The sequence below is a fragment of the Bombus pascuorum genome, chromosome 9 (assembly GCF_905332965.1).
Source record: "Bombus pascuorum chromosome 9, iyBomPasc1.1, whole genome shotgun sequence".
NCBI classification, from domain to species: domain Eukaryota; kingdom Metazoa; phylum Arthropoda; class Insecta; order Hymenoptera; family Apidae; genus Bombus; species Bombus pascuorum.
The window spans coordinates 15,981,486-15,999,912 of record NC_083496.1 but is presented as its reverse complement, the minus strand read 5'-3'; the positions used below and the strand labels follow the sequence as shown (position 1 = coordinate 15,999,912).

Below are 18,427 nucleotides of genomic sequence, written 5' to 3'. Positions count from 1 at the left end.
CGCCGCGCTTTCTTCCCGAGTAGGGAAGCATCCTTATACGGAAAAACCACGCTGGTTATTCAACGTGCACGATTACACGACCGATTGTTACCATCCTCTACTTCTGTTCCTTGTAATTGTGTAACATATGAGCGATCGTTGCTCGTACGAGAGCGAAATTCCTGCAACTTTTTACTTCCACTGTTGACAAAACTGACGTTCTATAGGTAAGTTATGGCTATCTATATTACATATATATATATATGTACATAAAAGATATAACTTAGAAAAAAACGAAGCTGGTACCCCGCTGGGGGTAGCCGCCCACATGCTATATTATTTTTTTTTTTTATTTATATTTTTTTTTCTTTACCAAAAAGATATAATACTTTACCAAATGTCCGCAAGGACAAATTGTAAAATAACCAAAATAAAATAAAAAAAAAAATATATATATATATGTAAGTGCAAACATGTGCAGAATGCACATCATGCAGAAAATATATGAATATTCAGAACAATGTCCAGGAGTGTTGAGGGGAAGGATCATTTGATCGATCGCTGGTGTCGATTTCAATAGAGTTTAATGAGTTTCATACTAAGTGCCACCATGATAATTAGGGGAATATTAACCCTTTGCACTCCTATGTCGACGTCAGTTTTTATCTCAGGAGCTTCTTTGTCGAGTTGCACTCTACGTTCTTTCGTGTCCCACCTTCTTTGCGAAAGAAAAGCAGGATTGCATCCTGGACATTGTTTCAAGATGTATCGTACACTTAAAAATTACAAAATTCAACAACAGTGTGAATGAATTTCTTCCTTCCTTTATTTATTTAAATTGTCTTATATTTTAGTTAAAGTAAATTTCAAATAAAATACTTAAAAGGGCTGAGAGCTGCTGCTAAAGAAAATGAAGTAAAATTCCGAGTGCAAAGGGTCAAGGCATAGAAGTATACATAGAGGAGGGTGTATGTCAATCGTCTAGTCGACAGTGGTGATTTCTCGATGGTATTAGATTATTCTATAATTAATGTAATTCTATGGGGCGAAACTGAATTTATTCAAAAGAAATTTCAGTTAGTACTTGATTAGGTGAATCCATTTATTTCAACGTAAATTTCTACAATATATTATATTGTATAAATTAACACTAAATTGACTGGTTTTACAATTTCATTTTAAAATTCCTACTTCATGTTATATTTTTTTCCGCGATGATGTAACGACTTTCGTAACGATAACTAAAAGAATAATATAACGAATTTCATTTTGTTTTTTATGTATTCGAACTGAATATAATTTTGTATCAAGGCTACTTATACCAATACCAGTCAAAGTGTAAAAGGGTCCTGCGATCTGTTTATCGAACCCCAATTAACCAGTTTCCTCGTTTTCTACAATTTGCCACACGTTTTTCAAATTTTTGCCGCGTATCATTCGATATGATGATATCAGTCATCAGGAAAATTCCGAATCGATCGCTAGGTCGCTAGATGCTAACGCTAGCAACACCACAGCAGTCAAAACGATTGGTCCTACAATTTTATAAATGTGCCAACCCTCGTTTAGGGATAATGGTCCCAGATGGATTAACAATACCAAGAATGTAATTGCTTCTGTAAGAAAGCAATAAATCAATAAATATAAAAATATTTTATTATTACGTATTTTTTCAAGCCCAGTCATTTGGGCTGCTTTTGGTAGAAATAGCTTCGTGTCAAAAATATATGTAAATATAAATAGGTAGATGAACGAAGTGAAAAGTGAATACTTGAAACGACACAGATACACCTAAAGTGAACACAATTTGGGAACAATATTAGCAAATATAAAAATATATAGTTCAGCTTAATAGCTAGGATCTTATGTATCATGCGATGTGATCAATTAACGGCATCGTTTTCATCGTAAAACATCGTAAAGCTCGATGACCATATTTGATCCTGGACAACGTTTATGGCGAGTAAAATGTCTTGCGAAATAAGGGATTGGTCGTTGCATGAGCGAAAAACATTCCAAAAACGAGTGAAAGTGCTCCGAGTACAATGTTCCATCGGGTTTTATCGTGTCGTTGGTGAATATCGACTGTATAATCGAATCGCAAACATCGTACATAATTGAGTAATCGAGTTAAGTTGCTACTCGAAGCTACCTCGTGAGATCGTTTTGGATGCGTACACGCAACCGTGAGTCCTCGGGAAATTTCATGACTCAAACGCGAACAAAATACGCAGCTATGTACCACATTTTGATGACGTGTTCATTCGAGTAGGTTTTAAATAATTTTCTAATTATTAATTAAATCGCGGATTTCTATGTATTTGTGGGAAATTTAAATACACAAAATACATAGAATATGTATAAATAACTATGAAGTATGAATAAATATAAAATTGTTATAACATTTAGAGGTTCCAATATATCTATATGTATATGTATCTAGATTCTATTTCTTTATTTGTATAAACATTTGCAATCTACTGATAATATCAGTAAATTTATAAATTACATGTTATGAGTTATAAATTCTTGTTACGTGAAACAATTTCTACAATTGTTTAAAACGCATCGATTAAAACAATCAGTTTGTAATTTAGAAAATTCATCAGTAGAATTTATCAATTTTGTTACAATTATACAAAAGAATTTATCAAGCGATAACTTGTGATTGATAATACCACTATCATTTTCTCAGCATTTTTGAAATATTTATACAATTAAAATACCAATTACGTTACCACAGATCTATCAAACTTTCTACAATTTTCTAAACCAAGTTTCTAATCTTGAATATCGTAATAATATTATCATATAATAAAAACATCATTTTCTTCAATTATTCATCGACTTGCAAGTAATTTCAGCAAAGTTACGCGTTCGTGACGTTCGCGAGTCGAATTTTTACTCGCAATCAAGTAACTAACTGTTCACTGGCCGATTTGAAAGCGGTACCACGAGCAATTACCGCTAATCGCGATTAAGTAATTGCAATTAAATTGAAACAACGAGATCCAGGGTGTGCGTCACGTGCTAGCCGGTCCCATAGCGTTCTCCACGTAAAGCACGATCGAAAGTGGCACTGCTAGCATTTGTTCGTGGTGCGATTAACATTGCCTGCACGATACAAATAAGGTACCGTTGCGTTTGTTCGACGATGCATTCCACCGTCTCACGGACTGACACTGACGACCTGCATCGTCTAGAAATCGAAACGTGACAAGATTGCTCAAGTACTTTTGCCATTGCTTCAACCGGTTACTATCTCTTCTTTTGCATTCCCCTGTTTTTCTCTCTTCTTTCCGGTGGTTGTTGGTCCGATTGAATTGTTAAAATTTCAAATATGGAAATTTGAAATTTGAAACAGGGACATCTGAAATTTGAAATATTGAAAAATTCGACATGGAAATTTAAAGCTTTGAAACAGTAGACTTTGAAATTTCAGATGTGCTTAACTCATCGTATTTAGCAGTGCAGATTGTATATCTTCTCAGTTGTGTTTCATGCATTTTAGTGTTTTTTGATATTTTTCTTTAGCAATTTAGTGTACGTTTGAATATAAATAATATACAGACGAATTACAAAAATTGGATACTGAAATTTGAAATGTTGAAACATTCGACATGCAGATTTAAAGCTTTGAAACATTAGACTTTGAAATTTCAGATTTGGTCTACTCGTCGTATTTAGCCAACAGTGCAAATTGTATATCTTCTCAATCGTGTTTCATTTTAGTTTTTTTTAATATTTTTCTTTAGCAATTTAGTGTACGTTTGAATATAAATAATATACAGACGAATTACAAAAATTGGATATTGAAATTTGAAACAGGGACATTTGAAATTTGAAATATTGAAAAATTCGACATGGAAATTTAAAGCTTTGAAACATTAGACTTTGAAATTTCAGATGTGCTTAACTCATCGTATTTAGCAGTGCAAATTGTATATCTCCTCAATCGTGTTTCATGCGTTTTAGTAATTTTCAATATTTCTTTTTAACAACTTAGTGTACGTTTGAATATATATAATATATAGATGAACTGCAAAAATTGAATATTGAAATTTGAAACAGGGACATTTGAAATTTGAAATATTGAAAAATTCGACATGGAAATTTAAAGCTTTGAAACATTAGACTTTGAAATTTCAGATGTGCTTAACTCATCGTATTTAGCAGTGCAAATTGTATATCTTCTCAATCATGTTTCATGCGTTTTAGTAATTTTCAATATTTCTTTTTAACAACTTAGTGTACGCTTGAATATATATATAATATATAGATGAATTATTTATATATTTTATTGCTGTTTTTCACGTAGGTGGTTGGTTAACGATGATCGATGACCAGCTTGCTCGATGATACATTAGAGACTACAAAAGACTACCTTATCTAAGCGGTAATTAGCGCATACGTAGTAACATTTAACAGTCTTGAAGAGTTCGTTAGCCGGCAATTTTGCTCTGCCTTTTAGTTTTCGATCTTACAATGCTTTGCAAGAACCATACAATTACTAGGTAATGTTGGCTCGTATAACAAAAAGATCAAACCGTCTTTCCTTTCTACCGTGATTTGTATTGATTATTAAAGTGGCCATTTTTAGCCATTTATGTTAGATTATTAACATATTATTAAGTTTCCTTATGTTAAAATATATGCGGGCCACAGCAGATCCAAAAATGGTTAATAGTTTTCTATTTCTTTTTGAACTAAAATTCACTGGTTTTCGCAATCTTTACGACAATTCACACAAAAGGAGAGAAACTTTATCCTAAATACAATGAAACGTTCAGGGAATAAAAAGCGTTCAAGAGACAAGGCGTTTTTCACGAGGAATAATTATAACCCTTTGTTGACCGCGATCAAAGTTGACTCACACGCTCGTGAGTCATTTCTCTCTTTCCGGGTGTAGGCCTTCTCGCGATGGCCGTTCTACTCTAAGATCCGCGACCTTATTCGACATCTGACATCACCAGCAGCCTTGCTAATTATCGACCAGCAACTATGACGGCCTTCGGTTATCTCTGGGTCAGCTGTGAGAAACGTTCGACCGATGGATCTATACAAAACCAAACGCATTCTAAATCGAACTGTCGTTGTGATCTCTTTGGTAAAGTTATGATGACGCATGATGATTTACAAAACGAATTAATTTTCATAGATATCGTGTTCCTGATCTACTTTTACAGACTGCCAAACATGAAAATGTTTTTTAATTTATCACGAAGATCTCCAGTATCTGTAGTATAATATTTATGTTATCTTCTTACTATAGAAATGTATATATATAATATATATATATATATATATAAGAGGAAATATAAAAAAAGAAGACAGAAATATTAGATTGCCCAAAAAGTTTCTTTCGTTTCATAAGGTGATAATAGAATTTATCAGGGGTTCTTCGAGGATATTTTCTTCTGGATATCTCCAATTGTTCGCGACCTTCGGTAGAAAAATGATAATTACGTTTTTCACTCATTGAACGTTCGCCAATCTTATCGAAGAATTCTATTTCACGCGTTTATTTATCATTAGAAAATGGATAGTTGGGTCAGAGTGCGTGCTTATTGTTGGCACGTGATAAATCCTCAGGCAGAAAAGACAATGTTGGGAGGCTACGTACTATCGTTTAGATGCTACCAATGAATAACAATGAAACAAAGGCATTGCCACGATTAGATGGCTTTTGTTCTCCCAGAAACCTACGAATAATGTTTCTTTCTTGCACGTGGGTGAAAATACGGCGAGCGAAACTGTTGGTTTTTGCGTGTGATACGAGACGAATGGTTCTTGGTGTTCTTTTTTACTTTTATCGTATAGAATGTTTCATTTTACTTCTCAATTTCTTCAGTCTGATACCGAAATACTGGATTTATATTTGAGCCGCTCAAAAGTCTCATGGATCTTTCAAAATACAGAAAATAGCTTGTTGAATGTTTTACGATTTGATTACTTGGATACATAGTGTTCAGCTTCTTCAGAATCGGACGAGTCACTTCTATTTCTTTATTTTTTTTTATTATTTAATTTCTACTTTACAATTTGTCCAGCTGAACAATTGGTAACTTTTTCTAACTTAATTGCTAAATAACATGTGGATAGCTACCACTAGCGGAACACCATCTTCGAGTTTGACTATTTTATTTCTTTAGTGTTTTCTTTTTAGTCTTTTTTCTATGAGAGTTTTTCTCGCTTCAGCAGCCAGCTGGTTTGGATGTGTTGCCGTTCTTTCCTTGTATTTTCTTTGACTCTTGGTACAGAGACACTTCTATGATAGCAAGAATCGAGATATAATCTTCTTTATAGTAAGGAGATAACATAAATGTTATACTATAGATACTGGAGGTCTTCGTGATAAATTACAAAAAAAAATCTTAATATCGTTTTTCCCTATCTTTCCTATGGAGTTGATCGTATAAAAAGAAGATGAACAATGTGCACGATATCCTTGGTATTAGGTTGCCCCAATTTTTCTTTCGTTTTTTAAGGAAATAATAGACGCACAATGTTTTTTGTTTTATGTTAGTTTATTGAATTATGCACGAACATAATAATAGAAATATAACGAAATGGATCATGCCTAATTCAATAAAATAATATAAAACAAATTGTTAATGGAACACATTATTTGTTCATCTATTATCACCTTATGAAACGAAAGAAACTTTTTGGGCAATCTAATATTTCTGTCTTCTTTTTTATATATTTCCTCTTTTATACATATATATACATTTCTATAGTAAGGAGATAACATAAATATTATACTATAGATACTGGAGATCTTCGTGATAAATTAAAAAAAATAATCTTTTTAATATCATTCTTCTCTATCTTTTCTCTGGATATATCCTTGGTATTAGGTTGTCCCAATTTTTCTTTCGTTTTTTAAGGAAATAATAGACGCACAATGTTTTTTGTTTTATATTAGTTTATTGAATTATGCACGAACATAATAAAAATATAACGAAATGGATCAATCCTAATTCAATAAAATAATATGAAACAAATTATTGTTCATCTATTATCACCTTATGAAATGAAAGAAACTTTTTGGGCAATTTAATATTTCTGTCTTCTTTTTTATATATTTCCTCTTTTATACATATATATACATTTCTATAGTAAGGAGATAACATAAATATTATACTGCAGATACTGGAGATCTTCGTGATAAATTAAAAAAAATAATCTTTTTAATATCATTTTTCTCTGTCTTTTCCATGGATATATCCTTGGTATTAGGTTGTCCCAATTTTTCTTTCGTTTTTTAAGGAAATAATAGACGCACAATGTTTTTTGTTTTATATTAGTTTATTGAATTATGCACGAACATAATAATAGAAATATAACGAAATGGATCAATCCTAATTCAATAAAATAATATAAAACAAATTATTGTTCATATATTATCACCTTATGAAACGAAAGAAACTTTTCGGACAACCCAATATTTCTGTCTTCTTTTTTTATATATTTCCTCTTTTATTTTTTAAATGTCTATAATATTTTACATATATGCTAATTAATGTTTCATTAATACGTATTTATATACAAAGTTTGAGGGGAAAACTTACTCAAAGCTATATTTCTTGCAGATATGGCACAAACAGTGCTTCAAGTGTCAGGGTTGTGGCATGATTCTGAACATGCGGACGTACAAGGGTTTCAACAAACAACCATACTGCGAGGCGTAAGTAGCACAGAATTCTTCACTTTATATTGCGACATGATGCATGATCTTATATTTTGTAAACAGAATAATGACTAGTTCACTTAATCACTCTTATCTATGTAATTAAAGACAAAAGTTTATCGTTTAGATAGGAAATATAAAAATAAACATCCTCCTTCTTGGATAATAAATTCTTTTTGATCTTTCCTTTAACTTTTACTAATTCCAAATATTTTCATAAATCGCTTCTCCATTAGTTTCTCATTTAATAGATTTTCAAGCATTCGAACTCTTACTATTATCATCGTTCAAATTTCATGTTTCATAAACTTTTGTGACGAAATCAAAGTCATTAATTCTCTGTGAATTCTTTTTGTTCAACTTCTCCTTAATTTAAAATATTTATGTAAATCACTTGTCTTTGGTATCTTAGACAGACTTTCCACGATTCAAACTCTAATGGCTCTAATTTCATCATGATTTATGAAAGTATTAAAGTATAAGAATTGTAATGGTAAAATTTCAGAGGAATAAAGTTTACCAGATATTCGTTCAACTTTTCCCTAATTTCAAATATTAGGTTGTCCGAAAAGTTCCTTTCGTTTTATAAGCAAGTAGTAGATGCACAACATTTTCTGTTTTATATTATTTTATTGAATTATGTTTGATCCATTTTATTCTATTACTACAAAATGGATCATACATAAATCCATAAAATAAGTTTGAATACTTGAAAATCTGTTTACGAGATTATATATGTAATAGAGTAATTCATTCTCAGAACTATTAGATTGCCCTAAAAAGTTTCTTTCGTTTCATAAGTGAAATAATAGATGCACAACATTTTTTATTTTATATTATTTTATGGATTTATTTTTATTTTGCAGTAGTAGAATAAAATGGATCAAACATAATTCAATAAAATAATATACAACAAAAAATGTTGTGCATCTATGTTGTTTTACCTTGTAAAACGAAAGGAACTTTTGGGACAACCTAATAGTTCTGTGAATGAATTACTCCATTACATATATAATCTCGTAAATAAATTTTCAAGTATTCAAACTGTCAAATTTCTTATTTCTCAAACGTTATAAACTTCATAATCCACGCCGTGACGAAACCAAGCTATTAATTCTTAATGACTAACAGCTCCCTCATTTCCAATTAAATCATCGGTCACGCGTGTACTCAGCTTCTTTAGCGTGTAATAAACTGCGAAGCTCGTGTTTAGACGAGAAAGAAAAATGATTGGTGAGAAAGAAACATGGATTCGTAAGAAATGGCCAGTTTTTATGGTTAGATGCAGTCGAGGTGGCGAAAGCGCGCGATTCTGTGGTCAGGATAACGTATAGTTATCGTGTTTTCTCAACGGATCCTCCTTTTATCGTGGCTCCTTTCAGCTGCCGTGTCCTTGCCACGTCCACTGCGCTGTGTCGCGTCGTTGCGACTCATGGTCTCCAATGGGGATCTGAGTGAAAGGATCCGAAAGTGTATTGAGTGAACCAGGCATCGGTACGGGGGAAGCATGCCATCTGTTCTCCTGCGTTCTGGGAAACGTCGTTCCTTAGCTTCTGATAAGGAATTAGAAATTTGGAAGGAATTTAGGTTCGTTGCAGGCAAGAGTGGTGTCCAATTTTTTTTCCAGTTCACACGAACGTTTTACCTTAATTTGCCACCGCTTCGTATCATGATATTCTATTAGGTTTCATTCGTTTTATGAGGACATAATAGACGCACGATGTTTTTGTTTTGCATTATTTTGTCGAATTACATACGATACATTTTGTTCTGTTGAGATAAACACCGCGACATTTGAAAGACTTGACTTCACGTTTGTAGGAAGCTGCACTGTTGTATTAGGTTGTTGGAAAAATTTCTTTCGTTTTATAAGATGATAATAGATGAACAACAATTTCTATTGTATACTATTTTATTGAATTAGATATGATCCATTTTGTTCTACTGAGATAAACACCGCGACATTTCACAGACTTGGCTTCACGTTTGTAGAAAGCTGCACTGTTGTATTAGGTTGTTGGAAAAGTTTCTTTTGTTTTATGAGGAAATAATAGACGCACAAGGTTTTTGTTTTATATTATTTTATTGAATTAGATATGATCCATTTTGTTCTGTTGAGATAAACACCGCGACATTTCACAGATTTGGCTTCACGTTTGTAAGAAGGTGCACTGTTGTATTAGGTTGTTGGAAAAGTTTCTTTCGTTTTATAAGATGATAATAGATGAACAACAATTTCTATTGTATACTATTTTATTGAATTAGATATGATCCATTTTGTTCTATTGAGATAAACACTGCGATGTTTCACAGACTTGGCTTCACGTTTGTAGGAAGCTGCACTGTTGTATTAGGTCGTCCGAAAAGTTTCTTTCGTTTTATAAAAAAATAATGGCTGCGCAATATTTTCCATTTTATATTATTTTGTCGAATTACGTACGATCCATTTTATTCTGTTTAGATAAACACCGCGATATTTCACAGACTTGGCTTCACGTTTGTAGGAAGCTGCACTGTTGTATTAGGTCGTCCGAAAAGTTTCTTTCGTTTTATAAAAAAATAATGGCTGCGCAATATTTTCCATTTTATATTATTTTGTCGAATTACGTACGATACATTTTATTCTGTTGAGATAAGCACCGCGACATTTCACAGACTTGGCTTCACGTTTGTAGGAAGCTGCACTGTTGTATTAGGTCGTCCGAAAAGTTTCTTTCGTTTTATAAGGAAATAATGGATGCGCAATATTTTCCATTTTATATTATTTTATCGAATTACGTATGATCCATTTTGTTCTATCAAAATAAAGGTCACAACGTTCGGCAGATTAGGTTTCATGTTTACATAAAGATGCGTCGTTGTAAAAGACGTGTCTGTAAAAGAAAGACACTTTTCGGACAACCTAATAGAAGGCGGTTATACTGCCGCAAAGCATTCGTCTGCACCGGGCCGTAAAATAAGTTAGAGAATTTGCCGTTGGAAATATTCAAATTGAAATTCATTCATAATTAAATACTCTTATTTTCGCGTTAGATTATAATCATCGTTATCATTCATATATAATCAATTGAAATAAAATTCGCGGTGGATGAGCGCACCATATTTGTATAAAATTCCTTTCTATATGTTTGCAAATGTTGATCGTCGCTGTTACTAAAATAAAAAATAAAAAAAAAAAATAAGTGCAGTTACTGCTTGTTTATCGTCGGTTGACACGTTGAAATTGATTTCAAGTACCACTCAATTTCGTGTCACTGACGTAGATCAGTTGGAATATACGAGGGGAAGGCCGAGGAGAAAGCGTGCAAGATTTAATGCTTTTTCGTGATAACTTCCCCACAATATGATCTTTTATGCTCTTTCAATTGATTTATATTATTAAACAGCGATATTACCAATCAATAATATCTAAATAATCAGTATCAATCAGTATCATTGAATTCTCTATTGAATTTTGTATTTTTCAAATATTTCACACTTATCAAGTCAATAGCGCTCGATTCTTCAAAATCGAACAACGTGGTTCATGATCCAGGTCGATCCAGGAGACGATCGGTATGCACGGCGTTTTACCGTAAAGCAGTGACTCGCGGAGTATTCCGAGTGAGCATCTGCGATGATGAAATCCTTCGAAACGCGTATCGAATCTGCGTTTCTCCGGCGTTTTGTGTCTTTTCGCCACGTAACGGCCTGCAATTTGCACGAATACTAGGTCGTTCCGTTGCCACGGGGAAACGAAATTTCTGCAACGTCCTCGCTTGATTGCGCTTATATTGACGATACCTTACGAGGCTTTAAGAAATCGAAGAACACGCAAACGTTACGATTTTCTCGATCATTATTTATAGATCATGGATTTCTAATATATGATAGAAGTTCAATTTTGTCTTTATATTCCGTGTGAATGAAATTTGCAATTTTTATGCTTCGTGCTCTATATATATTGTACACATACATGTAAACTCCCTAGAGTTCACGTGGGATAGGAACTCGATTTTCAGGCTTCAGAATCGATCACCTGAATTATCCCCAAGATTTACGATCTTACAAATCGATTTTCAACGTCCTGAGCTACCGATCTTTCTCCGTCAATCTTCAAAATTTTAAATGGTTATTCTGTGCTCTTGTCTGTCTCTGATGTTGCTCTCTGTCCGTCCGTTTGGGAAAAAAAAAAAAAAGAAAAGAAGAGAACACGAATTTAAAATTGGCGATATGGTCTTCACCCACAATGGAAACAAATTAAATAGAAATAAGCTGGAAGAAATTCGGAAAGGACCTTTCAAATTTCTGAGAAGGATGCCAAACTCCATATATGAAGTGGATAACGGCAATCGGAGATCTGGAGGGAATTTCTTCCACTCGAGTAAGCTGGTTCCTTATAGGGAAGACAATTAACGATGCAATTGTCAACACGAGGAGGGGAGGTGTGAACTCCCTAGAGTTCACGTGGGACAGGGACTCGATTTTCAGGCTTCAGAATCGATCACCTGAATTATCCCCAAGATTTACGATCTTACAAATCGATTTTCAACGTCCTGAGCTACCGATCTTTCTCCGTCAATCTTCAAAATTTTAAATGGTTATTCTGTGCTCTTGTCTGTCTCTGATGTTGCTCTCTGTCCGTCCGTTTGGAAAAAAAAAAGAAGATAACACGAATTTAAAATTGGCGATATGGTCTTCACCCACAATGGAAACAAATCAAATAGAAATAAGCTGGAAGAAATTCGGAAAGGACCTTTCAAAATTCTGAGAAGGATGCCAAACTCCATATATGAAATGGATAACGGCAATCGGAGATCTGAAGGGAATTTCTTCCACTCGAGTAAGCTGGTTCCTTATAGGGAAGACAATTAACGATGCAATCGTCAACACGAGGAGGGGAGGTGTAAACTCCCTAGAGTTCACGTGGGATAGGGACTCGATTTTCAGACTTCAGAATTGATCACCTGAATTATCAAATACTCAAATTATTATATACTCATGAAATTTTCTATAATGGGATTATCAAAAGAAATAAAGAACACATTTCGTCATAGAATCGTTTGTTATTTTTTTAAGTTCAATTAATAGGAAACTCGATGCCAAAAATATCTTCGTCACAGCGTTCACAATTTAAAGAACTTTTGTAATCGGCTGTATAATATTTCACGGTTCGTTGTTTCATTTTTTCCTCCCTCAAAGGAGGAAGTACATTTGCTCGGTAAAGAAGAACTGCAACTTGCAGAAGTCACGTTATAAGAAGATAGATCTCGTTAAACCATCCGACATCTGCTTTTCGTCGGAATCTTCATCTTCATCTCCATCGTTTAAAGAACAACTGCACGTTGTCCTCGTTTGTGGAATCACCCTGTAGAAATTGGAATATCCTGCGTGCATATAATTAGTGGAACCGATATAGCAAAGTCGTAAATTAAAACACTATGTGGACACCGATTGATGTAGCCGCATACGTACGCATCTTATAAAAGTGCTTTGATTCTGTGTCGAAAACTCAGCTTCCATTATGTAGAGAATAACATACGGCTTCTACCAATTACACCGAACCTGACTATAAGGTGGAGAAGAAAAATTACGCGAATCGAACGGTTTATGAGGCGGCATCGCGTTCCTCGCTACGGGAATGACAGAGTGCATGTGTCGAGCAATGCGTGTCGAATCAGACGGTGCGATGGTCTGAATAAGCAAAGCAGAACACGTGTGAGTCGTGAGATTCATTCATTCGTCTGGCATCCTCCCGCTCGGTCCTGCTCACCCCTCACCTTCATTTCCCTTGCTCTTTATCTTCCCCCTTTCTCGCGTCTGTCCACCGTTCATTTAATTTTTATGAGCCCGTATATATGAGCAACGTACGTTGTCTGCTAGTTAGATGACCTCCTTCGTCCGAGCATTCGTTCATTCAAAAAGAATATCAAAAAGAACACAATATCTTTTCGTAATTTTTAATTTAAGGCTGATTATTGAAAGTGATAATTGACATGATTCGCATAGACGAAAATTCTCAGAAATGAAATTTCTCAGAGTTATCGTTAAATACACAATTCTAATCACTTATGCTAAGGGATACAAGAGACTCGATTAATAAAACTTTTCCACATATACACGTTATAAAATTTACCCAAATTATACTGAAAACCGAGCCAAGTAAAGGAATTATCTCTAAGAGATTACGATTCCGAGTAGAAGGAATTAACTCGTCTTCCTCGATTAACAGCTTCCACGAATTGCAAAACGTGGATACATATCATATGAAACTTGTATTTAATCCCTTAACAGAATCCAAGATTAGATACTAGAAAATTACATATAGCTGTTATCACGATTTTCCACTTTTCCATTGCATATCATCCTTCCTACTAATTTCATTTGTTCGCCAAAGCTGGTCCAATCCGATGTCCATGTCTCCAGCAGATGTTTCCCACGTCGCGAAAATAATTTGAATTAAGCGAAGCGTTTCCCCTGGTTGATGTACTGTTGCTTACAAATGCGCGCGAACACTTGTTCCGGGTTCTGTCGTCGCGCGACGCACGCAGAATTAACTACACCCGGCGAATGCCTATGGCAAAAGGTAACACGTGTTTCTTCGTGGCCGCTTTTGTTCCACCGACGCGAAGCTCCTTTCCTCGTCTTCCGTTCTCCATCGGCGTCTTTCCTCTGCGTCTTCCCTGCGCGTCTCTCTTCGCCAACTGCTATTTTCTTTTTAATTCTTTCTTCATCCCTTTCCTTTCGTTATCGTAGTAATTGACAGGATGGCATAGGCACGTAGACGCGCTTAGTCATTATGCTCGTTGCGCGATACCTGCGTTCCTCGCTGTTTTAATTAAACGTTTCAGCAACGATGATGGCGATGCTCGATAAGGACGCGTGCGGAAACGTTAGAAATGAAAACGATCGTTGTTTCCCGCGGATGAAAGCACCTTGGATATGAAGCTATGCAACCTTAATTGCCGGCAAATTGAGATTTTAATTGCCGGTAATTAATACATTTTACGTTTGCCATATGTTCAGATGTGCGATCATTGCGACTGTTCTTCTGGAAATCATTGTATTCCGAGATAACGGGAAGAATGTTTAGAATTAGATTTACGTGGATTTATATCGTTTAATGGTAGGATTGTGCGTACTGGTGGACATTGTGTTATTAAATATAACATCTGAATCTTGAATAACGTAGGTTCAGTTATACACGCGTGGAATTCTTTCTTGGAGAAAAACGAGAATAAAGATCGTGAGGAATTGTTATATTTATAATCAACAAATGCTGCCCCTGTTTCTTAATATCTTAATCTTAGTATTTATAAAAGCAGTTCGACATAAATTATCTTCTCACACGAAAACAAACTCACTCGATTATCTGTATAGTTTGATTATCCAAGTAGCGTGTATTATAATTAGCTCGGATAATTAAAGTTCTGCCATATTATCAAACTTGTTATTTTCATCGTTATGCAAGAGAATTTATTGACACTGATAACTTGTAAACTCCTGCTGGTAATACTAGCTCGATTGCACAACGTTTAGATTTTCCCTTTCTGCTCCAGATCATTTTCTATAATATTTCTAATGATTGAAAAAATTCGCGGAGTGTCGGAATTTCCATAATTTATTGAGAAATTAGTCATCGTTTCCTTCCGGTAGTGTTATCCACGATTGCCCAGGCGGTCGAATGACCGCGTCTCCTCCGAATTTCAACTCGTCGTTGGGAAATGATGTCATCCTCCGGATCGTCATCGGTTCACCACGAATGAATCACTTCCCTTTGCCTCGTTCTTCTCTATTTAGAAGAGGCATGCAGCGTGGCTGCGGTTCACCTCAGAACAGCTTGGCACACTCTCATAATCGTCGGTCCTTTCTCTAATTGCCAGTCATTAGTATCGTTCTCCAGTTTCTCCGATTGCCAATCTCGCGTGATCACTTGAAAAACAATTAAAGAAACTGCTGAAGAGTAAGAAAGAGATTTCACTTTCTAGTCATTTGAATAGATCAACTGAGAATTATCCAAAATTAAATCACCTTTTGAAACGTGCTATAAAGTTATAGTCAACTGGTATTCGCGTTAATAGACTTTTACAGCTTTTGAATGTATGAAAACTTTGAGTATGAAATATATGTAGCTGATTGAGAATTAATGTAAATGCGTACATCGTTATTTTCCATAAAATAGTGTTGTACGTTTATTATTATTCGGAATTCATTATACCATAAGTCATGGGAACGTAACATGCGTAACAGTGAGTAAAGTTGTAATGTAATTAACTATGAAGCTAAAGCAATAATTCTATGTGAATATCACATATTTGAGACTAAACATTGAGCAGTGAAACACATCTTTATTTAAATCAATATTGTAAGGAAATTTCATTTTAATTTTCTACATTCTTTTCCTCCGTTTTGATGGAAGCAACGACTTTAGTTTAGAATAGCACGTTGAATAAAAATGTCACGGTAGCGTAAAACGAGACACAAGAGCCGGGAATAAAATACGAACTGAGGAAGAAACTCGAGAACACACATATATGTATATGCATAATCTAAAACAGTAGTCGTTATGCATTGCGTATGTATAATATATTTATGTACGTAAATTACGCTCGTTACACGGTCGTACGTCTCTCTAAATCGTTCCATTATTCATTCGTTTTATTAAAATCGCTTTTAAATGTTATGTATACGATCAAGATATTTAAATGATCCGCATATTAACTTGTACAGGATGATCGTTATATTTAACCGCCTTCTTATTTCGAGTTTTACTGCAGAATTTGAATTTGCGCATGTTTTACGTATGATAAAGTATCAGTTATGAAATAAAAAATGCGATAAGAGTCGTATTATTTCTGATAGCATCGTGTACAGATACGAATACCGCTTTTCAAGTATAAGGGTGTTTCAAGGTCAGCCTTTTTTCATTCTGAAAAGCTCACGTGAGAAAAAAGCAAATTATATTTCAGTGACGTTATTTTGAAATCTTCGTATAACGATAAAAATAAAAAAAAAAATAAGGTTACGATAGTAATTCGATTAACAATTCTCTCAAGTTTTCAAATAGATAGAGTGTATTTAACATTGCTCTATCAAGACTACAAAAGATAGTGGAACGTGAAGAATGTCATGGGGATAAGGATTCTGCAACGCAAAGGTGTTTCAAGGTTCCAATCTTTCGCTTTTTAAAGAGAAAAGAAGACCGGTGACGTTATCTTGAAATCTTTACAGTAATTAGCTATATTATGTTGTTTGGCTCACCTTCCTACGGAGATAGGAAAAAATTTCGTACGTTTAAAGAAAATTCGTATCAGTTGAGTTCGTATTCAATTAACGGCTGTATGAAATTCTCAAATGTATGCACTATATTTGCAATAAGAATAGAATTGTAAAAAGTGGTTCCATACGAAGCTTTTAAGCTGCATACTCCGCACGTGAGAAAATTGTATCGTCGAAGAAAAAATGCCGGAAGTATTGGCGTCGTTAAATCGCGTGGCCTCAACTCGGAGTAATTTAACAGCTAAGAGTAAAAGGGGTGGCCAGCGTAGCGTGACCCGACTGCGTGGCTACGGTGAACCGACCTTGTCCCACAATGCACCTTTAAACCCCACCATAGTTGAGACAACTCGGCTTAAGTGTAATTTTACAACCCTGTATCAGAGAAGCTATCTTGTCGCGTTACTTGCAACAGATCGCATTTTGTATGACGTAAATAACGCTTATGGGAATAATTATGTTTTTTATTTTTAACCTGCTAATTGGATGGCTTCTTAAATAGCAACTTTCACTATTCGGAAATGAGTAATTAATAGACTGCGGATGTCTAGACAAACCGCTTTTTTTCTAACTTTTAATTTTTCTTAATTAGACCATTTCTTAACCAGAAACTACTAAAATTACGAAATCAGTAAATTGTAAAATTAATTAGTAGATTCAGAATATTTATGCAAATTCTTATTTTTGAGAATTTTGTTGAGTTTCGACAGATTTTGGATTGTTGTATAGATAGAGGTTTATTTTAGCCATTGAATATATTTCGAAATCAGGGGTTTTGTTACGAAAAGAGATTATATATATATATGTAATTTCTTATGTAATGTTACATATAATATTATATATGTATACATCTTTGCATTTCCACCTCACAGCCTTGAAAAGGATTTCGATTACAGTCTCTACTATGTCGATCTACTTAATCTAATGCTACCTATACCTATACCTATACCTATACCTATACCAATACCTATACCTATACCTATACCTATGCCTATGCCTATGCCTATGCCTATACCTATACCAAAACCTATACCTATATCTATACCTATACCTATACCTAAACCAAAACCTATACCTATACCTATACCAAAACCTATACCAAAACCTATACCAAAACCTATACCTATACCTATACCTATACCTATACCTACACCTATACCTAACCAAAACCTATACCTATACCTACACCTATACCTAACCAAAACATATACCTATACCTACATCTATACCTATACCTACACCTATACCTATACCTACACCTACACCTATACCTACACCTACACCTATACCTATATCTATACCTATACCTATACCTATACCTATACCTACACCTATACCTATACCTATACCTATACATATACTAAAACCTATATCTATACCAAAACCTATACCTATATCTATACCAAAACCTATACCTATATCTATACCAAAACCTATACCTATATCTATACCAAAACCTATACCTATACCTATACCTATACCTATAATTTTACGTGTTCT

At 34.3% G+C, this 18,427-nt stretch overlaps 1 protein-coding gene across 1 annotated transcript in view; it reads left to right on the top strand.

Annotated features, from left to right (window-relative positions):
- The window catches only part of LOC132911030 (LIM and SH3 domain protein Lasp), a 144,328-nt gene that overhangs the window by 109,634 nt on the left and 16,267 nt on the right, over positions 1 to 18,427 (top strand). Inside the window, exon 3 of the mRNA XM_060967358.1 lies at positions 7,575 to 7,669. Coding sequence (XP_060823341.1) covers positions 7,575 to 7,669 — 95 coding nt within the window. The remainder of the gene's footprint in view (positions 1 to 7,574; positions 7,670 to 18,427) is intronic.